General features: G+C 46.3%; 2 protein-coding genes across 3 annotated transcripts in view; both read right to left on the bottom strand.

The window, feature by feature from the left end:
- LOC145530980 (uncharacterized) overlaps nucleotides 1-1,919 on the bottom strand; it is a 94,268-nt gene extending 92,349 nt beyond the window's left edge. Inside the window, exons 1-2 of the mRNA XM_081552301.1 lie at nucleotides 1,912-1,919; nucleotides 1,701-1,865 (exon numbers count right to left, since the gene is read on the bottom strand). Coding sequence (XP_081408427.1) covers nucleotides 1,701-1,865; nucleotides 1,912-1,919 — 173 coding nt within the window. The remainder of the gene's footprint in view (nucleotides 1-1,700; nucleotides 1,866-1,911) is intronic.
- On the bottom strand, nucleotides 1,622-22,893 carry C13H20orf96 (chromosome 13 C20orf96 homolog). 2 transcript variants are annotated; one of them, XM_081560669.1, is made up of 11 exons: nucleotides 22,732-22,893; nucleotides 22,398-22,446; nucleotides 21,788-21,938; nucleotides 11,634-11,746; nucleotides 9,232-9,390; nucleotides 8,643-8,742; nucleotides 6,909-7,066; nucleotides 6,728-6,829; nucleotides 6,461-6,547; nucleotides 5,659-5,777; nucleotides 1,622-1,980 (listed from the first exon to the last, which is right to left on the bottom strand). In XM_081560669.1, the coding sequence occupies exons 1-11, from the start codon at nucleotides 22,749-22,751 to the stop codon at nucleotides 1,920-1,922; spliced, it is 1,119 nt and encodes a 372-aa protein (XP_081416795.1). In that variant the 5' UTR covers nucleotides 22,752-22,893; the 3' UTR covers nucleotides 1,622-1,919. The 2 variants fall into 2 exon arrangements, with proteins under 2 accessions (XP_081416795.1, XP_081416797.1); XM_081560671.1 differs by lacking the exons at nucleotides 21,788-21,938; nucleotides 22,732-22,893 and having other exon boundaries at nucleotides 22,398-22,479.
- Nucleotides 22,894-24,786: the final 1,893 nt, after the last annotated feature.

Here is a 24,786-nt window from a genome sequence, read left to right as displayed (position 1 = left end):
TGTCCACTGCACTGGCAGGAGAATTCTTAACCAGTAGACCACCAGGGAAGTCCTGGACTTGTCTTAATTGGCTCCTATGACACCTGGTGGCTCAGCTCTCTCCAGCCCAGCTGAACTCCTGACAGTGCACTGGTTAAAAGTGAACTGCCTCTACCACTTTCAGCCTGGTGACTCTCGAAAAAGTCACTGAACAGCTTTATGCTCTGGGTTCTTCCTTTGTAAAAATGAAAAGGCTCAAAATACCCACCTCCTAGGGTTGTTCCTGTGAGGATTTGATGAGCTGACAGATGTAGGAAGTTCCAGCTAAGCATTTGCTATGATGATGTTCAACACGGTCCATTTCTGTTTGGAGATCCATATGCTTTTGGGGGTGCTTGTTGGCTTAGCCTGGGTCATGTGCCCAGCCCGTCCACGCCTTCCCCTGCTCCAGAGGTCTAGACTAAACTAGCAGGTGTTCTCTACCTCCTAGGCTGGTTCCTGGTGGGCTTGTGATCTGACCCAGTCATAGTGAATCTTAAGACATTGGCTGAAAATTCTGGGATACAGACACTCTCTCTTTCAGTAGGACATAAACAAAGAATCATAACCCCCTAGGAGATGCTGGCAGCCATCCTGGGACCACAAGGAGTGCCGACCTCAGCAAGGGGAAACACGTGGAAAACAAAGGAGAAAAAGGGAAACCAGGTCCTTGGTGTCATCACTTGTTTTCTGGTTAAAGCCTCACCTCATCTAGAAATATTTACCTCAGCCCTTTACTGTTTAGGCCAATTTGACTTGGGTGTTCTGTCACCTGTAACCCAAGGTCTCCCAATACACAGAGCCGATCTATGAGTCATCAGAGGCTCTTGGGAGTAGGGGGTAGACTAGGTCCCCAGGGAGGCCAACTCTGAGACAGAGCATAGGGTACAAGCGTTGATTATTGAGTGTCCTTGAGATCAGCTGAGGGAAAGAAGAGAGGGCTAGGCAGGGCTGGGAAGACAAGGAAGTCGAGCTGCAGTGCAGACCCAGGGGCAGTTTCCGCCAACCTTCCAGGGAGCTGTGGAGCCAGAGGAGCCTTTGGTGTTTGCACATCAAGCATCATCAGAGGTGGGAAGGGGCCTGGCTCTCTGCACCTCACACAAACCCCAATGGTACTGGCAGCTGGAGGACGCCTGCCAATGCCCCTCCTGGGAACTCAAGCAACAAGTCCTTGTTAGAAGGGGGTCCAGGCATCACCCCTCTAAGTCCACCTTGAAAGACTATGTGGTGGGGAACGGTGCCTGACCAGGCACCCGAGGGTGAGTTGGCGTTCATGTCCACGTACAGTGAGAATACAGGTGGTAGATAGATGACTAGACTATAAGAGAGATGGACAGCAGCAGTGAAGGTTCAGCAAGTTCCCAGGGGTATCAAACTCCAGGCATCCCCCCTCCACCCGGGCACTGGTCTCAAAAGATCTGGGCACAAATCAGGGGGAAAACTGGGCTCCCACTGCACCAGGGAGAGGGCGGCTGGAGCCACAGAACCACAGAGACTCAGGCAGGGGGTCCCTCCAGCACTTGTTGAGAAGTTCTGAGCCCCAGATGCAGGCAGCACAGTTATCCACCTCTTATCTTAAGACAAAATCTGTTCCTACCATGCCTTAGGAAGCCCCAGGCACTAGCAAAGACCAGGGCAAGCCCAACTTTATTGGTAAAAAGGACTCGCCTAGGAATTCCTACCTGGCCCAAGTAGCAGCTCCAATCAGAAAGAATGAGGGGCAGGAGAGGGAAGAAGAAAGGAAAAGAGAGAGGGAAAGGAAGTGGGGAAAGAGTGAGGGAATGAGGACGGAAGGAACTGCAGACCGGCGCCTGAATGGGGACGCGGTCTTAGGAGAGAACTCAAGGCTCTAGGTAGGGGGAAGAGACCAGAGAAGGAGGGTTGGCCCCCAGCCCCGCCATCTAGAAGGGCAGCAGCTCTTCCACAGGGATGTTGAGGACGACATCCATGTCGGGGGTGCACCTGTAGGGAACAGCAAAGCAGGGGTGTAAGAGGCCAGACACTAGAGCTGCAGGTAGGGGAGCCTGGCCTCAGGGGAACCCTGATCTTTAGAACACTGTACTGGGGAGCACCGTTCCAAAACAACCTGTGCGCGCGCACACACACACACATGCACATCAAAATGAAATAGGAATTGGTTTGGCAGGACTCATGTTCCCCTACAGAGGTCTGAGGTCAACAGGGAGCAGGAGCTCAGCTCTCAAGCGCTGGGGCCCTTCAGGATGAGCGCTCTCTCTGGAGTCAGAATGATGGTTTTGAAAGCCTGGCTCTGTGTCGCCTCAAACACATTACTTTTCCTCTCTGAGCCTCCCGCCTTCACTGGGGACAGACCCCAGGCGAGCCTCTGTTTCCTCACCTGGCAAATGGGGAGGGTCTGGAAGAAATGAAGATGAAGCCAATACGGCCAAAATATAACAAATTCTAAATCTAGATGGGTAACTGGGTACTCATCATGGTATTCTCGCAACTTTTCTATACATTTGAAATCACTCAAAGTAATAGTAAAAAAAAAAAAAATGCATCTCTACACTGTTGTTCAGCCACTCAATCACAGTTCAAAAGCATCAATTCTTCGGCACTCAGCCTTCTTTAAGGTCCATCTCTCACATCCACACATGACTACTGGAAAGACCAGAGCTTTGACTATATGAACCTTTGCTGGCAAAGTAATATCTCTGTTTTTGAATACGCTGTCTAGGTTTGTCATAGCTTTTCTTCCAAGGAGCAAGCATCTTTTAATTTCATGGCTGCAGTCACCATCTGCAGTGATTTTGGAGCCCAAGAAAATAAAATGTCACTGTTTTCATTGTTTCCCCATCTATTTGCCAAGAAGTGATGGGACTGGATGCCATGATCTTTATTTTCTGAATGCTGAGTTTTAAGCCAGCTTTTTTACTCTCCTCTTTCACCTTCATCAAGAGGCTTTTTAGTTCCTCTTTACTTTCTGTCATAAGGGTGGTGTCATCTGCATATCTGAGATTATTGATATTTCTCCCAGCAACCTTGATTCCAGCTTGTACTGGCATTGCCAAAATTTCCATTTCTAGCCAACGTCTGTCTTCTGAGATCTACACTTATACCCCCAGCTCCCTACCTGTCAGCTCCACACTCAGGTCTCCATAACTTAAACTCAATGTCCAAATCAACTGCTGATTGATCTACATATGCATCCTTCACCCCCAGTCCCAGTCTTCCCTCTCTCTGGGTTTGGTACCACCACCCACCCTGTTACAAAAGCCAGGAACCCAAAGGTCATTCTTGACACCTCCCTGTCCTGTGCTTCCCATATCCAAATATCACCAAGTCCTACAGATTTACCTTCTTAAATATTTCTCCACTCTGTCCATCTCTCCTCTCTCTTCTGCCACCCATCTTGGCCAAGTCACTCCCAACCACCCCCTCCACACACAACCACCGTCACAACCAACTGGACTCCCAACACAGCCTCTCCAATATCTTCTCCATATTCTTTTCAAAGTGTCTTTTCTTGGAATGCAAATCTGATGTCATCACTGAGCTTAAAAAGTCTTTACTTAGGACTCCCCTGGTGGTCCAGTGCTTAAGACCCCACACTTCCACTGCAGGGAGTACAGGTTTGATCCCTAGTTGGGGAACTAAGATCTTGTATGCCAAGTAGTATGGGTAAAAAAAAAAAAAAAAAAAAGTTCTTTGCTTTCAGGATCAAATATCTTTGGTCTACAGGGCCCTGCATGGAAGTCCCTAGGGGCGGGACTGTCCATTACTCTCCCCATCTTTCTGCAGTCCAACCTCACTCAGCTCACCATAAACACCAACCTCCCTCCTACCACACATGTACAGCCTCATTGCTCAGTCTGTGGTGCAGGGATCAGCACCTCAGCATCTCCCAGGAGCTTCTTAGAAATGTAGATTCTCGAGCCCCACTCCAGTCCTATTGATTCAGAATCTGCTTTTCAGTAAGTTCTCAAGGTGATTCCAGAGAATGTTTTGGATGGAGAAGTTCTACCTAGCAGCGTGCCATTCCCACATTTTAGGAGGAGACAGCTTCTTCCCACTCCTAGCATCTCCCTGCCCATGGAAGGGCATCAATGCGCATACTGTCATCAATGGGCATACATCATCAATGGGCATACTGCTACTGGCCTCTCCTCATCTCTTTATTCACTCTGCTCTGGAAGGAGGTATAACACCTGCACAGACAGTCTGGAGAGAGGAATGGGGCCTGGGTATCCCTGCCCTGTTCTCGCTCAGTAATGAGCAGCCTACAAGGACTACAGTCTCCTTTGCTCCCATGCAGCCGACCACGGAACTCGATTTGCCTAATTCTGGGTTAGTATTCAGAAGCCAACACGCCTGGAGATGTAAGCAACATTCTCTAAAATCAGCTCTATCGGATAAAAGTGAGAGTCTGGGCCGTGTCACCCTCGCCCCTCTCATTCTTATTCCAGTGTGTCCAGAGCTCAGGTATGGACAATGGAGCCTACTCAGCACATCTCAAGATGCCAGCACCACCACCTAGAAATGCTCTTCCTTCAGTTTCCCCTTCAGCCCCCTTTGCCCAGTGAACTTCTATGAATCATCCCTCAGACCTCAGTTTAAAAATGTCACATTCTCAGGACTTCCCTGGTGGTCCAGTGGTGAAGAATCTGCCTTCCAATACAGGAGGCGCGGGTTCGATCTCTGGTCTGGGAACTAAGATCCCACATGCTGTGGGGCAACTAAGCCCACGCGCCACAACTAGAGAAGCCCGTGCGCCACAATGGAGACCCAGCACAGTCGGGAAAAAAAAGGTCACATTTTTAGGGAGACCACCTTGCCACTCCAGACACCTCTCTGTCCAGGCCACGCTCTCCCGTCGCCACATCCACACCTCTTCTTTAGCAGCTCTCATCTCAGCTGCGACATTTATCTGTGGCTCGTTATCTCATGTCTGGTCCCCTCCTCGGCTCTGTGGTGGCAGAGCCAAGGACTGTTTGCCCTCACCATGCCTGGTGCTTCATAGGCCCGTCATGGATCTGACAGCACTTTTTAAGGAAACTGAGAGGAGAATAAAGAGGTAGAGGAGGAAGAAGGAAAGGGAGAAGAAGAGAAGGAGACAGACACAGAAGCTTAGGAGAAGAAAAATAAGTGGCAAATGGCAGGAACTGTCCCACCTGGAGAGGCATGGCCTGGTGGGATCCCCACGCTCAAACAGGGAGGGCCTGCCCCCTGGGAGGTCAGGCAAGGAATTGGTTTTGGAAGGAAGGAAGTTCTTCCTTTGGGTCCCAGAAGTCTGCCCCACAGAGAGAACACCATTCTGTCTTTGCAGGGTGCCTTCCAGGCCATTCTTCCCTGGAGCCAACCACCCTACTCAACACCGTCTTCCTGAACAGCCCGGGAGCTCAGGGGTGCACCTGCTTGGTTGAGACACGGAATCTGGAACTGGAAGGGTCCAGGGAGATTACCTAACTCATCCTGCTATGTGCAGATGGACACTCAGGCCCCGAGATGGCAAAAGGTCACAGGTGCCTCATGGTCAGCGGCAGAGCCAAGGCAAACACCCAGTCTCCTGCCTCCCTGCACAGGTCCTGCCTTCTCCCCCAGGCTGCCCCCCAAGAACAGAGAGCTTCCTCAAGCTCAGAGCATGGCTAGTGTAAGAGGTGCTGCTCAAGGACCACCTACTTGGATCTCCGAAGTAGAACGTCCGCAAATACGATCTCTCGGGGCTCCCAGATCTGAAATTCCAGCTGTTCCATCTCAGCCCTTAATCTGGATATTTCCCCCTCAAAATGACCTATAAACTGAGGAAAGCAGGTGAAAGTGAGAAACCAAACATCCCCCAACCAATAGAAGGGCAAAATGCACGAATAAGGACATCTAGGGAAATGGCCTGGGCTTTGTTACTGGGACTTCTGAACTCCAAAGCAGGGCTCTCTCCTTGCAGGGCAGGGCTGGCTCACGAGTTACTGACAACATTTGATGGTGCTGAAAAGGGTGAGAGGAGACAGCCTGCAGGGGGTGGCAGCGCTTGACAGTGAGAATTAGTGGGGGCTGGTGGAGGTGATGAAGGTCATACATGCAGACAACTGATGAAGGTGCAAGATAACGAAAATTACCGCAAGAGGGTGGTGATCGTGAAATTCATTAACATGGTCTTGAGTGATGGTCAATGTCAAGAATTAAGAGATGAAGACAAGGAGTGGGTAGTGATAGTAAAGTGATGGTTGTGTGGGTGAAGTCTGGTGATGCTGCCGATGGGTCACGGCTGGTAGTGTGGGTTAATGAGGCAAGGCCTAGTCCAGGACAAATTCCCTTCTCAGATGGAACATGAGTGACATTAATGGCATAGCCAAGGAGGAAGACTAACACCAGAGACCTCGTGAGCCCCAGAGCAGGACAAGCCTGACCCCCCACAGGTCCTGGGAACCACCCACTCCCCCTGCTCTTGCACAGTGGGGGACCACCACCATCGTCACCTACTCACTTCTTGGAACTTGTCCATGTATTTCAGTATAACCCGGTTATTCCAGGTCTTCTGCAGGAGAGTCTCCTGATGGGCACGCTGGATTTTCTGTGGAAGAAGGAAAATCTTCTGGCCTCCTAGATGTCTGGCCCCCTCGACTGGCCCCAGTGTCTACCCATGCCCTGGATAGCAGATGGGTGTGTGGTGGGCCTGAGGGCAGAGGACAGGGTTAAGAAAGCAGGGCTGGGGGCAGGACCCGGATACCTGCCACAGTGGCTGGCTACTCACCACCACCAGAGACCTCAGAAGGTTTTTTTTCTTATTCTGAATCTGGTTGGACACAGACGCCAGGACCATTCTGCACATCTCACTGAGGTCATCTAGCTCGTCCTGGGGTCGGCAGGAAGGTGTTGGCCACCAACCCTGCCTCCCACAAGGTCAGGCGAGGCAAAACCAGGGGCTCACCTACCAACTGGCTGTCCTTCACCTGCTGCAGCTGGCGCACGAGGTTGGCAACCTGCACCAACTTGACGGGGTACTCGTGGTCCTTGTACGTGCTCACGAAGCTCACCTGCTCACGAACCTGCTCGATCTGGGCATCCAGCTGCTCCACCTGCTGCTCCAGGTCTCATGAGATCAGGAGGGACAGAAGGCAGGATCGTCCCTCAAGGACCACTCCAGGGCCACCCGAGAAGCAAAGCTCTCCTTAGCCAGTGGATTGGGGTCTGGGTCAACAGCTGTACCGCCCTGAATGCATCCAATCTCATCTGGATTGGGGTCTGGGCTGAAACAAGCCCAAACATGGCTGGGAGGTGGTGGACGGGTAAGGCCCCAGAAAGCACTTTGCCTTCGCAGGAGAAGAAGCAACAACCTATCCAAAAAGAGGAAACAAACTATCCCGGGGCCGGATCTCAGCACCAAGCCTGGAGAGATGGGGTGACAGAGCAAGATTAAGACAGCCTATCCTGGGACTTCCCTGGTGGTTAATAATCTGCCTTCCAATGCAAGGGATGAGGGTTTGATCCCTGGTCGGGGAACTAAGATCCCACATGCTGTAGGGCAACTAAGCTCACACGCCACAGCTAGAGAAGCCTACTAACTGTAACTATTGAGCCCTGTGCATTCCAGAGCCTGTGCTTCACAACTAGAGAAAGCCCGAGAGCTGCAATGAAGAGCCTACACACTGCAACGAAGACCCTGAGCAGCCCCCCCCAAAAAAAGGCAGTCTATCCTGCCACCCTCCATGGAGGGGATCCCAAGTATTGGAAGCTGCCTGACACACCAGGGAGAAAAAACCACAGGCTCAACAAATCTGTGACCAGTGACCTGCCCAGCCACCCACTCCCAGAGGAAACTTGGCAGGAAACAGACAGGCTGGGATTGGATGCTGGCTCCTAGCTGTATAACTTTCAGCAGGCTACTTCACTTCCCTTAGCCTCAGTTTCCTCATATGTAAAATGGGAGAAAAGAAAAACTTCCCTGCCTAATATGTAGTTGTAACGACTGAAAGTATGCCCGTAGAAACAAAGAACGTAGGGCCTGCAAGTGCTAAGTGATAAGTAAGCTGTCAGCTGTGCATCTTAGCAGTCCCCTCTGCCTCAGTTATGACCAACGTAGACAGCATATTAAAAAGCAGAGACATTACTTTGCCAACAAAGGCCCATCTAGTCAAGGTTATGGTTTTTCCAGTAGTCATGCATGGATGTGAGAGTTGGACAGTGAAGAAAGCTGAGCGCCAAAGAATTGATGCTTTTGAACTGTAGTATTGGAGAAGACTCTTGAGAGTCCCTTGGACTGCAAGGAGATCCAACCAGTCCATCCTAAAGGAGATCAGTCCTGGGTGTTCATTGGAAGGACTGATGTTGAAGCTGAAACTCCAATACTTTGTCCACCTGATGCGAAGAGCTGACTCATTTGAAAAGACCCTGATGCTGGGAATGATTGAGGGCAGGAGGAGAAGGGGACAACAGAGGATGAGGTGGTTGGATGGCATCACCGACTCAATGGACATGGGTTTGGGTAGACTCCGGCAGTTGGTGATGGACAGGGAGGCCTGGCGTGCTGCAGTTCATGGGGTCACAAAGAGTCAGACATGACTGAGCGACTGAACTGAACTGAACTGCCTCAGAAGCGAGGTGGTGGGCCTGATGGCTTCCCCTAGAGAGCCAGGTGAGGGTCAACTAATCCGACGAGAGATTCTTACTGTGGATCTTGGATTCCTCCTTCTCCTCCCATTCCTGGAGCTCACACCTCATCTGGTGCAGCTTCTTCTTGTTGGAGTACTCCAAGATGTCAGTGATTGTCTGTGGGAGTGGGGGGCCGTTAGCTCACCACCACCACCCCCCCACTACCACCGCTTCCACTGGTGCTGTCAAAGCAAGGATCGTCAGAGAACTCAGTACTTCCTCAGAGGAGTCCCCAGACCCAACTCCACAGTGGGGCCCACACCTCCTGTGTGCCAGGTGCAACTCCTTTTCGGGGTGAGCGCTATTGTGCCCCATTTATATGGGGCTCAGAGGTTGACTCATAGTCTTCCAGCTAATTAGTGCTGAATTGGGATGAGTCCCCACCCCACCCCCAGCCTGATTCCAAGGCCCAGGTAGGGGTGCGGGGGGCGGGGAGTGTGTAAAAGATGCTATCTTCCAGACGGAAGAAGGAGCTCATGCAACCGGCTGGGAGAGGCCGGGAGAAAGCAGGAGAGGGCGCCCGAGGGCTCGGGAGGGGCGGTGTCGCGGGCTGGACAGCAGCTCAGGGCGGAGGCGGGGCTGCGGGGCCGAGGCGGGGAGAATCACCGTGTAGACGTCCTGCTGCTGCAGCAGCATCCGCACTTTCAGGGCCGCGCTGTCCTCGGTGTCCTCGATGGTCTTGATCAGTTCCCCACGGAGCTTGGTGAGGAAGTCCTCGTAGTCGCAGAGCTCCTGGTATGAGGTTCGCCGGTTCCGGAGCATTGTCTGCGAGCGGACAGACAGGGAAGGGAGGCCGCGGTGCGCGGGGCCGGCCAGCACCTCCGGGAGCCCGGGGACCACTTCCCTCCCGCCGCAATCCGCCCCCTTGTGGCCCCGACTGGTAAATGCCACCCGAGCTGGGCGGCGGTTCTCCATTGTCTGCGGGTCAGAGCACCTTGAATTATTTCATCCTTTCTGAAACACCCATTTCCCCATAATTTTACACTCTGGGGTGGAGCTGTATCTTAGAGCTGGTGGCGTGTTACAGCCTAGTTGAAAAATATTTTATTAGTGGGTTATTAAGATAAAGGTGCGCCTTATTACTAGCGGCTTCTTAGAATCAGTGAACTGTGTCGCTCAGTCGTGTCTGACTCTTTGCAACCCCATGGACTGTAGCCCGCCAGGGTCCTCTGTCCATGGGATTCTCCAGACAAGAATACTGGAGTGGGTTGCCATTCCCTTCTCCAGGGGAACTTCCTGACCCAGGGATGGAACCAAGGTCTCCGGCATCGTGGACGAATTCTGTACCCTCTGAGTCACCAGGGAAGCCCTCTTTGCATTGAAAGAAGTCAACCGCTGGACCACTAAGGAAGTCGCAACATATTTTTCTTATTTTCTTCTTTCCTGTCTGTCTTCCCAACTAGAATTTTACAGCCAGGTGGGCAGGGGCTTTGGTTGTCTTGTCACAGCTGTATCTCCAGCACACACACAGAACTGTGCCTAGAGCTTCATAAGTGTGGGCTTAATCAACTGATGAGTAAATATTCTTTGGACGTTTTTTAATTTGTTGTGCATCTCTCCACTAAACTCCACCGTAGCACAGATTCTGGGATCGTGTTCATGGCTCTCTCCCCAACACCCAGCTTGGGGCCTGACACATCGCTGGCACTCTGAGGAGTTGTTGATTGAATAAAAAACTGTCCTGAGGCTGAGGGGCGGAGTCAGAATCCTACTCCAAGAACAAACCAACTGGGTCGTTTCTGCCTTCTTGTTCTGCTTCCCCCTTGTCCCCACAGCCCATTCTGCACACAGCAACAGCAGCCCGGGGACTCCTATGAACCTCAGGGCCTTTGCAGTTCCAGTTCTTCTGCCTGGAGCATTCCTTCCTCAGATGTCACCACCTTGACAGCCTTCCCTGACCACCCTCCTAAAACGGTCCCGGCCACCCCCTCCTGGGTGCCCCTTTAGCCCCCTAACCTTATTTTGTACTTCTTCATAACTCTTATCTTCACTACACATATCATATTTTTTATCTATCTTGTTCGTTAATCTGTCTCCCCTCGTAAACTGTGAGCTCCCTAAGGTCAGAGGCCACATCATTGGTGAATTCTCACACTTAGAACAGGGTCTGGGACACAGTAGATGCTCAAATATTTGTTGACTCAACAAATGAATGATTATAAGAGAGAGTATTAGGAGCACAGGTTTTAGAGCCAATTGTCCAGGTTCATGTTTCATATCAAACAAAAACACATAACCCTTCTAAAGTCAGGATAAAAATAACATCAGAAATATGAGTTCCTCCTTTAAGAATACTGGGCTGCCTCTAATAACTCATCTTTGCAAAATTGAAGGTTAAAGGGAAAAAACGATTTCAAGGCAAATATATTTCTCCCTATTTATATAACAGTCATTGTTCATTGAGCTATTAAAAACTTTCCTGAAGAAGTTAAGAACTCTTCTATAATATTTTGTAGTATTTATAGTATTTAGTATGGACACTAATGCCCCCACTTCTTCTAGTTCATTTCAAATACTTTGAAACATTGTTCAGAAGCCATAATAAACAATGGATGGTGAGAAAATCAATGATAGAAAGTTCTATCAGTTGATGTGAAAAGTTTAATAGGAAGCTCCTAAGTCTTGCTTCAAGATGCACTGTATTTCATGAAAGGGTAATTGCCTGGAGTTTTTAAATGAACAAACCACTAGATTGTATTCTTAATGCAGTGAAATAAAATGATTCCAATCATTTTTCTGAATCTTAAACACAAAGGCAAATCTTTGCCTAACTGGCTTTGACCCCGGTACTGCATTTTCTAACTGTGTGATCTGGCACAAGTCATTTATCTCCATGCACCTCAGTTTTCCCGCCTGTAAAATAGGGCTGATGATAAGCATGCCCACAGGGTTGCTGTGAGGAGAGCAAGATTGCAGGCAGGCACCCACGAAGCGCTCAGGGCATGTTTGCTATCGCCATCCCCCACTCCCGGCCCTGGCCCCTAGTGCCTCTGGGAGGACGCTCATACTCTCATCAGTCGGATGGTGGCCTGGGTCTTCCCAGAGTCCAACTTTCCTCTGCGCAGCTCTAGCGGATTCCTCGGCTGGCTTGTCATCCACAAGGTAGGCTTGGATTGCCACCCTAGGGTATGGGAAAGGACAGAGAGACAGTCAGGAGGAAGAGAGTCAGATAGCCCGGGCCCCAACTGCATCCACTCATGGCCTTCCAGTGTATGACAGTGAGACAGAGGCCAAAGCTCACATCCATCAGTAAGCTCCCAGGCCCCACTCTGGTCCTTGTTATAAAGGACAGCGAAGCCCAGGGAACTTCCACATACCACACTGACTGTGAGGCTGAACAGAGGGGCAGTGAGGGGTAGCAGCAGGAGATGGCCAGACACCCTCATCTCTGCCACCAAGCTGACCAATGGTAAGCTCAGGAGGGAAAGGGGTTAAAAGCAATAACTAACGAGTCAGACAGCCTGGGTTTGAATCTGGCAGCTCACATGACCTCTCTGCTCCTCACTTCCCCATTACTCTATAATACAAGAATGATCATCACGCCTACCTCACAGGATTGCCATGAAGACTAAATAAGAAGTTACTGTCCTTTAAAGTGTTTAGAATAGTGCTTAACACATATTCAGGGCAAATATAAATTACCAGTTGTCACTGTTATTACCAGTGACCTGTGAACTGGGATCAGGACCACAGCTTCAGATAAAGACACAGGACCCAAGCAAAACACTGTCTCTGAAATACCTGTAAAAGCTGTGGTCCTGCCAGATATAAAGTATACAAAAAAAATTCAGAGCAGAAGACACTCAGAGGGCATGTTCCAAGAATCCCTGCTTCCTCTTGGCATGTCCTGCACCGGCGTGAGGCAAATCACACAAACCATCACAAACGCTGCCCTCAAAGGCCCTGTTAGAAGTGCAACCCAGTTCACTTTTGAAAAATATTATCTCTTTAATGGATTGATATTTGTAATTTAGTATTAAGTACTGAGGTGACAAAGCAAATTAGAGTAATTTTAAGTTAAAGTTATGAATTATCTGATATTTACTTGAAACTGTTTGAGAGATGGAGTGATTAATACATTACTCTTGTAATTCTACTTTTTTTTATATTTATATTTATTTATTTATTTGGCTGCACCGGGTCTTGGTTGCAGCATGCGGGATCTTTGATCTTTGTTGCGCCATGCAGGATCTTCAGCTGTGGCATGTGGGATCTAGTTCCCTGGCCAGGGATGGAACCCAGGCCCCTTACATTCGGTCTTAGCCACTGGACCACCGGGGGAAGTCCCTTGTGATTCTAATTCAAGATACGTAAATGAGATTTTGATTTAGATTTGTTTTAAGTTGCAAGGTTTAATACAATCTTATTAAATGTATATAAATTACCACAACTTTTAAGAGAACATAAGATTACCCATATTCAGAAGTTTATTTATTAGATATATAAGAATTACATTACATGCCCAATGGTTTTGTTAATAGAACAAGTGAACTTTCTGAAAGAGAAAATGTATATATTAAATTTTAAACGTAGCTTAAACAATTTCAGGGAATTTAATTAACCAAGTTCCAAAACCTCCTTTACGAGAGATTTTAAAAATTATAACATTTGTAGGTTGAACTTAAATACTTAGAAAGATTTGTCACTTTATAATGAGTATTTCTTTTCATTAGTGGTGGTAGCCCTGATTTATCTTTTTTTAATTAAGCTTTTTATTTTGAAATAAATTCAGATTACATGCAGTTTTAAGAAATAATACAAAGAAATCTTGTGTTTCCTTAACCCAGTTACTCCCAATGGTAACATCTTATAAAACTAAGCACAGTATCACAAACAGAACACTGAAAGACGGCATGCTACAGAACATTTCCACAAACGCAAAGGATTGCTCCTGGGGCAGTCTATTGCCATACCCATTTCCCTCTCCTTCCATCCTCCTCCCACTGCTGGCAATTATGAATCTGTTCTCCATTTCTACAGTTCTGTCATTCCCAGAATGTTATACAAATGAAATCTAACAATATGACACTTCTAAGATTGGCTTTTCTCACTCAGCGTAATTCACTGGAGATTCATCTAAGTTAGTGGATGTATCAAAAGTTCTTTCCTTTTCCTTCTAAATAGTATTATGTGGTATGGAATGGATGCACCATAGTTTCTTTGACTACTTACTCATTAAAGGACATCTGGATTGTTTCCAGTTTGAGGGTATTATTAATCAGGCTACAGTGAAACTGTCATGCACTGGTTTTTGTGTGACCATAAGTTTTCACTTCTCTGGAATAAATGCCCAAGAGTGCAACTGTTGTATCATTATGGGAAATGTGTGCTTGGTTTCATTAGAAACGAATGACCCAATCTCTCGTTGTTGCCAACACTTGGCATTATGACTATTTTTCATTTTAGTCATTCTGATAGATGTTCAGTGACATCCCATTTAATCTGCATAGCCCTAGTGGATAATGATGTTGAACATCTTTTCCTGTGCTTATTTAACATATGTATTTCCTCTTCTGGTGAAATGTCTCTTCAAGTCTTTTGCCTTTAACTCTTCAGTTAACTGAATTATTTTTCTGTTGAGTTTGAGGGTTCCCAATATATGGCAGAAAGTGAAGAGGAACTAAAAAGCCTCTTGATGAAAGTGAAAGAGGAGAGTGAAAAAGTTGGCATAAAGCTCAACATTCAGAAAACTAAGATCATGGCATCTCATCACTTCCTGGGAAATAGATGGGGAAACAATGGAAACAGTGTCAGACTTTATTTTTTTGGGTTCCAAAATCACTGTAGATGGTGCCTGCAGCCATGAAATTAAAAGATGCTTACTCCTTGGGAGGCAAGTTATGACCAACCTAGATAGCATATTAAAAAGCAGGGACATTACTTTGTCAACAAAGGTCCGTCTAGTCAAGGCTATGGTTTTTCCAGTAGTCATGTATGGATGTAAGAGCTGGACTATAAAGAAAGCTGAGCACAGAAGAATTGATGCTTTTGAACTGTGGTGTTGGAGACGACTCTTGAGAGTCCCTTGGACTACAAGGAGATCCAACTAGTCCATCCTAAAGGAGATCAGTCCTGGGTGTTCATTAGAAGGACTGATGTTGAAGCTGAAACTCCAATACTTTGGCCACCTCATGTGAAGAGTTGACTCACTGGAAAAGACCCTGATGCTGGGAAGGATTAGGGGCAGGAGGAGAAGGGGACGACATAGGATGAGATGGCTGGATGGCATCACCGACTCGATGGACATGAGTTTAGGTAAACTCCGGGAGTTGGTGATGGACAGGGAGGCCTGGCGTGCTGCGATTCATGGGGTCGCAAAGAGTCAGACACGACTAAGCGACTGAACTGAACTGAATATATTCTACAAAGCAGTCCTTTGTCAGGTATGTGGTTTGCAAACATTTTCTCCAAGTACATAGCTTCATACTTAATCTCTGTTAAGATTGTAAAAAGAACAGAAGTAATAAATTTTGACGAAGTCCTACCCGTCCATTTATTCCCTTTTTCTGTTATGAATCAACTGTTGGTACGAAGACAAATAACTCTTCACTTGGCCATCAGTCCCAAAGATTTTTCTCTCATGTTTTTTCTAAAAGTTTTACTGTTTTACATTTTACATTTAATTTTTATTTCATTTTAAATTTACATTTTGGGTTAATTTTTGTATAAGTTGTGAGACTTTAATTGAAGTTCATTTTTTCATCTGTGAATGTCCATCTGCTCTAGCACTATTTGTGGAAAAGGCTTTCTTTTCTCCACTGTTTCTGCACCTTTATCAAAAATTGCTTGGGTATTTGTGTGGCTGTTTCTGGTTCTCTGTTCTGTTCTATTGATCTATATGTCTCTCTATCAATACTATGCTGTTTTGATTACTATAACCAAATAGTGGGCATTAATATCAGGTAAAGTGATTCTTCAGATGTTGCTCACTTTAAATTGTCTTATCTATCCTAGGACTTTGCTTTTCTGTATAAATTTTAGAATAAACCTGTCCATGTCTACAAAAAAGCTTGCTGGGATTTTGACTGGAATTGCATTAAACATATGAATCAATCTGAGAACTGATATCTTTACTCTGTTGAGTCTTCTAATCCATGAACACAGTATGTTTCTCCATTTATTTAGGTCTTCTTTGATTCTTACATCAGCATTATATAGATTTCAGCATACAGATCCTATATATGTTTTGTTAAGTTTGTGCCTAAATATTTCATTTTCTTTGGTGTAACTTTAAATGTATTGTGTTTTTTATTTTGATTTCTACATATTTATCATTAGTACATAGAAATGTGATGGGTTTTCATGTGCTGTGCTAGTATCCTGTAACCTTGATCAACTCATTACTTCTAGTTTCTTTTTAGATATAGTAGAGAGTTTCTATGTAGACTGTCATGTCATCTATAAATAAGAACAGTCAAATAATTCTATCTGATTCATCTCAGTGTTGGTGTCTGTCTTTTCTCGTTCATGTTGTGATTTTTCTCATTCTTGGTATGATGGGTGATTTTGATTGTATCTTGGATGTTTTAGATATTACTCTGGATCCTATCTCATCTTCTTTTGAGCAGACAATCTCCTGTTGAAATTCAGCATGAAGGCCAGATGATGATGTATGCTCCCCATTCTGGCAGCCCACTTTCTTCTTTCCAGTTTTCAGAGCCTCTTTCTGTTTGTTGTGTAGTCTCCAGGGATTTTTAGTTCCAAAAGGGAGGACCAGGAAGGAATGGGGCTTCTCCATCTTGGTGGAATCAGCAGATTTATCTTTTCTTAATACTCAAAAGCTGCCCTCAAGGACATGACTTTCCACAAGACATGCTACCAACCCAAGCTTCAGTGTCCTCATCTATAAAATGGTGGTGACACCATCTCCGGAAGCGAATGAGATCATGTATATGTGCTCAGTTGCTCAGTCGTGTCTGGCTCTTTGCAACCCCAGAGACTGTAGCCCACCAGACTCCTCTGTCCATGGAATTTCCCAGGCAAGAATATTGAAGTGGGTTGCCATTGCCTCATTCAGAGGATGTTCCTGCCCCAGGGACTGAACCCTCGTCACTTGCATCTCCTGCATTGTAGGCAGATTCTTTACCACTGAGCCACCAGGGAAGCCCATGAATGAGATCATGACCTCCTGCAATTATTTTTTTTTTCTTTTTTGCTGCACTTTGCTATGACTCGTGGGCTCTCTAGTTGCAGCACAGCAGATTTAGTTGCCCTAAGGCATTGGGACCTTAGTTCCCCAACCAGGGATCGAACCCAAGTCCCCTGCATTGGGAGGCGGATTCTTTACCACTGGACCACCACGGTCCAGTCCCTACAAGTGTATTTAAAGTTTTGTGTAATTACATGTTTGAGGTTGGGACTATGAACTCTACACGGCTAGAAACCAATCTTTCTTCTAAGTCAGCAACACTCAGCCCAATGCTGTGTACACCAGGGGCTCAGCAAATGGCTGCTGCTGAATGAATGAGTGAGTGAGTGAGTGAATGAACAGATGAATGAACAAATAAGGCCTCTACAATAGAGCCTAACACAAAATGAGTCCTCAGCAAACGCTAACTAGTTTCACTGTTGTTATTTACATAGATTACACTTGAATAAGGCAGGAATCTTTGTGCCCATTTCCACAGGGAAGGAAACTGAGGCTGGGATCAGTAACTCAGACGGAATTGCTAGCACGAAGGGAAATTGGAACACCAGCTCAGGTCTACATTTCTCCAGTGGTTGACTGTGGGTCCTGGGGCCAAACTGCCAAATATCACAGCTTGGCTGTGCCCCCTCCTACCTGTGTGACCTTGGGAGTTGCACCCGTCTGTGCTTCAGGTTCCTCCTCTGTAAGAGGAGGTGATAACAACAGCACCCATCTCACAGGGCTGTTGGGAAGATTAAATGAAGTGATATGCGTAAATTGCTCAGATAGTAAGCAATATGTCCTTGGCATATGTTAATTGCTCTTGTTCTGGTTGTGGTTGTCTATTACATACCTCACTGCTTCCCCAGTGAAAGGAAAGGGCAAATGTTTCCTTGTAGATGCTGTTTGAATAGGGTCTAGGACCAAAGACAAAAATTCTGTCACTATCACAATGTCGTGTGCTCATCACTTTACATCAATGACTCTCAACAGCTCAACAGGGGTGTTTACATATACTGCTGGGGGAATCTGTGGTTCACATAAATACTGGGGGTATAACATCTCCTAGACAGGACAACCCCATAGAACATAGAATTCTCCTATCCTGTTTAACTTTTCTAAGTCCTACTAGATACTGACATAGGTAAAATCCGATTATAATGATCTGATCCCAGAACCTGATTTTGTTTTACATGTAACTATAAAAATGGAATAAAGCAGAAACTGTGGCAGATTTTATTTTCTTGGGCTCCAAAATCACTGCAGACAGTGACTGCAGCCAAGAGATTAAAAGATGCTTGCTCCCTGGAAGGAAAGCTATGACAAACCTAGACAGCATATTAAAAAGTAGAGACATCACTTTGCTGACAAAGGGTCATATAGTCAAAGCTATGGTTTTTCCAGTAGTCATGTACAGATGTGAGAGTTGGACCATAAAGAAGGCTAAGTGCCAAAGAATCGATGCTTTCAAATTGTGGTGCTATAGAAGACTACCAAGACTCCCTTGGATTGCAAGGAGATCAAACCAGTCAGTCCTAAAGGAAATCAACCCTGAATACTCATTGGAAGGACTGATGCTGAAGCTGAAGCTCCAATACTATAGTCACCTGATGTGAAGAGCCAACTCACTGGAAAAGACCCTGATGCTGGGAAAGATTGAGGGCAGGAGGAGAAGGGGGCACCAGAGGATGAGATGGCTAGATGGCATCATTGACTCAATGGACATGAGTTTGAAAAAACTCTGGGAGATAGTGAAGGACAGGGAAGCCTGGCATGCTGCAGTCCATGGGGTCACAAAGAGTCATTCACAACTTAGCAACTAAACAACAACATAATGCTGAATTTTCCAACGAAGCAGCTACAGTCAGGGGAAGATTGTGCCTTGTTTTGTTTAGAACTTTAGTAAGAGATGACACAACTTTGGAAATCGGGTTGCAGTGAAAATTCCCTCTTGGTATTTGAGTCCCCAATTTCCATTGTGTGTCAGTCTGTGTTTGCAACTGTTACATTCACCATGACGTCACATCTATGAGTAAGCTTCTGATGACTTGCTCATGTCTTCTAGTGGGCTCCATCCTGAACATTTACATACTGAAGCCTATGCTATTTAAATGTAAATAACTTGACTTTTCCTTTACTTTACAGTTCCGTTCAGTTCAATTCAGTCGCTCAGTCACGTCTGACTTTTTGCTATCCCATGGACTTCAGCATTCCAGGCTTCCCTGTCCATCTCCAACTCCCAGAGCTTGCTCAAACTCATGTCCATCAAGTCAGTCATGCCATCCAACCATCTTATCCTCTGTCGCCCCCTTCTCCTCCAGCCTTCAATCTTTCCCAGCATCAGGGTTTTTCCCAATGACTCAGTTCTTTGCATCAGGTAGCCAAAGTATTGGAGTTTCAGCTTCAGCATCAGTCCTTCCAGTGAATATTCAGGACTGATTTCCTTTAGGATGGACTGGTTGGATCTCCTTGCAGTCCAAGGGACTCTCAAGAGTCTTCTCCAACACCACAGTTACAAAGCATCAATTCTTCGGTGCTCAGCTTTCTTTATAGTTCAACTCTCACATCCATACATGATTACTGGCAAAATCATAGATGCGACTAGATGGGCCTTTGTTGGCAAAGTAATGTCTCTGCTTTTCAATATGCTGTCATAGCTTTTCTTCCAAGGAGCAAGCATCTTTTAATTTCACGCCCCCCAAAATAAAGTCTGTCACTGTTTCCATTGTTTCCCCATCTGTTTGCCATGCAGTGATGGGACCGGATGCCATGATCTTAGTTTTCTGAATGTTAAGCTTTAAGCCAACTTTTTCACTCTCTTCTTTCACTTTCATCAAGAGGCTCTTTGATTCTTCTTTGCTTTCTGCCATAAGGGTGGTGTCATCTGCCCACTCCAGTGTTCTTGCCTGGAGAATCTCAGGGACGGGGGAGCCTGGTGGGCTGCCTTCTATGGGGTCGCACAGAGTCGGACACAACTGAAGTGACTTAGCAGTAGCAGCAGCAGCATCTGCATATCTGAGGCTGTTGATATTTCTCCTGGCAATCTTGATTCCAGCTTGTGCTTCTTCCAGCCCAGCATTTCGCATGATGTATTCTGCATATAAGTTAATAAGCAGGAGGACAATATACAGCATTGATGTACTCCTTTCCTGATTTGGAAGCAGTCTGTTGTTCCATGTCCAGTTCTAACTGTTGCTTCTTGATCTGCATACAGATTTCTCAGGAAGCAGGTAAGGCGGTCTGGTATTTCCATCTTTTTAAGGATTTTCCACATTTTGTTGTGATCCACACACAGTCAAAGGCTTTGGTGTAGTCAATAAAGCAGATGTAGATGTTTTTCTGGAACTCTCTTGCATTTTCACTGATCCAACAGATGTTGGCAATTTGATCTCTGGTTCCTCTGCCTTTTCTAAATCCAGCTTGAACATCTGGAAGTTCACGGTTCACGTATTGCTGAAGCCTGGCTTGGAGAATTTTGAGCATTACTTTTCTAGAGTGTGAGATGAGTGCAATTGTATGGTAGTTTGAACATTCTCTGGCATTGCCTTTCTTTGGGATTGGAATGAAAACTGACTTTTTCCAGTCCTGTGGCCACTGCTGAGTTTTCCAAATTTGCTGGCATATCGAGTGCAGCACTTTCACAGCATCATCTTTTAGGATTTGAAATAGCTCAACTGGAATTTCATCACCTCCACTAGCTTTGTTTGTAGTGATGCTTCCTAAGGCCCACTTGACTTTGCATTCCAGGATGTCTGGCTCTAGGTGAGTGATCACACCATCGTGGTTATCTGGGTCATGAAGATCTTTTTTGTATAGTTCTTCTGTGTATTCTTGCCACTTTTTCTTAATATCTTCTGTTTCTGTTAGGTCCATACCATTTCTGTCATTTATTGAGCCCCTCTTTGCATGAAATGTTCCCTTGGTACCTCCAGTTTTCTTGAAGAGATCTCTAGCCTTTCCCATTCTATTGCTTTCCTCTATTTCTTTGCATTGATCACTGAGGAAGGCTTTCTTCTCTCTCCTTGCTATTCTTTGGAACTCTGCATTCAAATGGGTATATATTTCCTTTTCTGCTTTGTGTTTAGTTTCTCTTCTTTTCTCAGCTATTTGTAAGGCCTCCTCAACAACCATTTTGCCTTTTTGCATTTCTTTTTCTTGGTAGTGTGCATTTCTTTTTCATTTCATTTTGTATTTCTTCTTTACTTTACAGTTAGGGCATTATATTAACTTTTAAAGTATATACATAGGTGATTATATTATCTGTTAAGTTTATTTCAGGATACTAAAGGAATATTACAAAATATGTCTCATTAAAAGGAGTGCTGAGTCTGATAAGGTTGAATAACAATGGGCTTTACATGGATCTTCTCATTTAATTCTCACAACAGTCATATCAGGTAAGTATTAGTGTCCTCATTCTAAAAATGAGGAAACAGAAACTTAGAGAGATGAATGACTTTCCCCAGAGAGTAGATAAGAGAACCAAGATCTGAATCCATGTCTGCCTAAGCCAAGGCCTCAGAACTCCCATGGAAGGCATGACAGTGATGTGACAGAGATTATCCCAAGTTCACCGAACTCTGTTTTCTTTTCCTCCTGGACATATAGCTGGACTACATTTCCCATCTTCCCTTGGGGTTAAGGGTGGGCATGTGGCTTAGTTAAGGACACCATAATATGAGTGGGTGTGATGTGTGTCACTTCAAGTCTGGGCCCTGAAAAAGAACTGCCCACAAGATCATCCATATTCTTGCTCTCTTTCTTCTCTGTGGTGGATGCAAAATGACCCAACAGAGGACTTCAGGATCTTACAAGATGTCCTAGTTACAAGGTGATGGAGCCTAGACCCCAGAATGATCATGTGAAAAAAATCACCCCCTCCCCCTAGATCCACAAATGTACTTTGACATAAATGAGAAACGAGCATCTGTATTAATACTGCAAATCTGGGGACTGTTTGTTATAGCAGTTAGCCTACCCTGATATAAATGCTGTCACCAAGGGCCAAGAATGTCTACCCCATCCTGTCCTCACCTCCTTCTCCAGCGCCCAAGGACCTCTGCCCACCTGACTGGACGGTAGACCCGGCCTTTCTTTCGCTTTTCTTAGTGCCCACAGTCTGTGGGATTGGAGGCAAAGTAGATGGCTTGGCTCTCTGCTTGGACCGCTGCCATGGAACATAATCCTACCAGACATAACACAAATCAGTCACACAGCTTATGGGCTCAAATCCCAGCTTCCCCCCTTACTGATATCTGTAACCTTGACCAAGTGGATTTACCTCTCTGAGCCTCAATTTTCTCATCTGTAAACTGGATCGAATTAAAAAACCTACCTCCATAGGTTGGTACAAACATTCCAAAAGGTATTTGTAAAACATGTGGTAAGTGCTGCCTATATGTTATCAAGTTTGCATCAGCCAGCCAGAATTTACTAAGCACATCCAGGCGGGGAGGCGCTAAGAACTGAGAAACAGAAGGCATGGAAAAGACCCGATAGGAAAGCAGATATGCAATCAGAGATAAAGAGAGCAGCATAATATATCCTTACCTCCTGATAAGATGGCGAGAAAACTGAGGTTCTGAGGCACGCCCCGGGTCAGTAAGCCCCACCCCCACACAGACCCTAGCCCTCCTGGACTCACCAGAACCTGGAACTGGGGGACTGTGGAGCCGATCCCAGAGTGGTTGCGTCTGCAAAGTGTTGGGGCGGGAAAAAACTCCCATCAATCCCAACCCGTAGGGATGCAAGCAGCAAGCGTGAAATTGGGATGGGGTCTCGAACCCGAAACCTCAGTCACTAAGGACACAAGCCTAGCGGGAGCCGGAGAACACGCAAGAGAGGCGGGGCTAGGGAGATAAGGGCGGGGGAGAGGCGGGGTCAAGAGAGCAAGATGACACCCGGAGAGGACCCAGCCCGCGCTAGGTTGGGGGCCACGCACGCGCACTCCACCGCCCCTCCGTACCCCTTTCACGTACTTTGGAAAGTCGCGCGCCATTAGGGAAGAAGAGTCCCGAGGCTTTGGGGCCCCGATTTTGGGGGATGCCTGTTTCTTTGGCTTCTCCAACTTCCTTGTCTCAGTGTGGATCGAGCGGTAACCAAGGCCACTCGAACTTCCCAGAGAGACCTGATGCTTTCTCGCCTGTCTCGGTCTCCAAGGAAACGGACGCAGACTACCGAGCGCCTAGAGGGACCAATATCGCACTGGAAAAAGTAGCTCTCGCCACATTCCACTCATCGTGGTTTCAAATTCCCCTCAGCTGGCCCCGCCTATCATGCTAAAGAATTATGTCATATTCCTCCTCTCAGCAAACCTCCATCTCGTCCTTCTCCATCCTTACTCTTGGCTAATTACGTTCTTCCTCTTTCACCGGGAAAATCATGGGACTGAGTAAACTCAGGTTCACGCCACCTCATTTACCCACCCACATGCCTCCCTCCTGAGACTGTGTAAACTGCCTACTGATCTCGATTCCTACTATTGTGCACTGAATCCTGTCCTCTCTCATTTTCTCTGAGACATTCTCCCAGGAATTTCCCCCATTTTCTCCATCACCCTCTCCTCTGTATTATTTTCACTGCTTTACCAACATATTTTAATTTCTTCTATTAAAAAAAAGCAAACACTTCCCATCCAGCTACCCTCCCATTTCTGCTTCAGTTTAAAGCAAAACTTCTAAAGAGGTTTGCCTACTGTTTCCCATTCCCTTTTGCCTCTTCAATCAGGCTTTCACTCTCCACCTCTCCACTGAAACTGCCACTGTCAGCGCTACCAGTGAGCTCCATTTTCCTGAACTTCTCTGTCCCCATCTTCCTCAGCCTATCTGCAGCATTTGATACAACGGATCACTCCCTCCTTGACACGCTTTCTAAACATGGTGTGCCGGAAACCACTCTCTAGCACTGCTTCCCACCTCCTTTTCTTCTCTATCATGGTTTCTCCTTTTGACCCTTTACTCCCAGGTTGCCCCAGGACTCAGACTCAGCCCTCTTTTTTTCTATCCATTCGTTCTCCCTTTCAGTCTTGTGACTTCAGATGCCATCTTTACCCAGATGCCTCCTAGACTCACATCTCCAGCCTCTCCATCTTCTTCCAGTCACATATATCCAACTGCCTACTCAGCATCTCCGTTTTGGTGCCTAAGAGGCAATTAACACTCAGTATTTCCCCAGAACCAACTCACAGTGGCAACTCTCTTCCTGGAGTCTATTTTTTTTTTTTTTTTGCCACACCCAGGAAGGCTTGTGGCCTGTAGTGAAAGTGCAGAGCTCTAACCACTGAACTGCCAGGGAATTCCCCTGGAGTCATTCTTAACTCATCTTTTGACTCATCTCTCCTCCCACATCCAAATCTGTCAGCAATACCTTCAAAGTAACGCGAGTCAGACTGATTACTCCCACCACCACCCATACAAACATACACTTTCCCCCCACTCCAAGACTACAGTACCAGCTCCCACACTTACCCCACTCCAGTTATCTCTCCACACCTCAGATTTGCTAGATAGAGCACAGATTTAAAAGTGCATTCCTGTTTAAAAAAAATAATTTGGAAGGAGCAAATAATTTGAAATCAGTCACACTTCAATAGGGGAATGTTTCCATAGAACACAAGGCTTGGTGATCCAGCAATTAAGAACCTGCCTTGCAATGCAGGAGATGCGGGTTCGCTCCCTGGTCAGGGAACTAAGATCCCACATGCCGAGGAGCAACTAGAGAACCCAAAAGTTGCAACTAGAGAAGCCCACGTGCAGCAACTACTGAGGCCTGCATGCTCTGGGGCCTGCATGCTCTGGGCCTGCACAACACAACTGAAGACTCCATGTACCACAATAAAAGATCCTGCATCCTGTAACTAAGACCCAACATAGCCAAAATAAATAAATAAAATAAATAAAATTGTTTAAACCTATCATTCTATATGTTTAAAAATCTACTTAAAAAGAGAGAGAGAACACTAGGCCAGAGCTCCCAACCTTCTCCCCCTCTTAAAAATCACAGGAAAATGTTTTAAATAGCACTGCACACTGTGG

Source organism: Giraffa tippelskirchi, chromosome 13 (genome assembly GCF_054371585.1).
Source record: "Giraffa tippelskirchi isolate mGirTip1 chromosome 13, T2T-mGirTip1v1.2.pri, whole genome shotgun sequence".
Taxonomy (NCBI): domain Eukaryota; kingdom Metazoa; phylum Chordata; class Mammalia; order Artiodactyla; family Giraffidae; genus Giraffa; species Giraffa tippelskirchi.
Note: the sequence above shows the minus strand (reverse complement) of the source record. Positions and strands in the feature narration are given on the sequence as shown.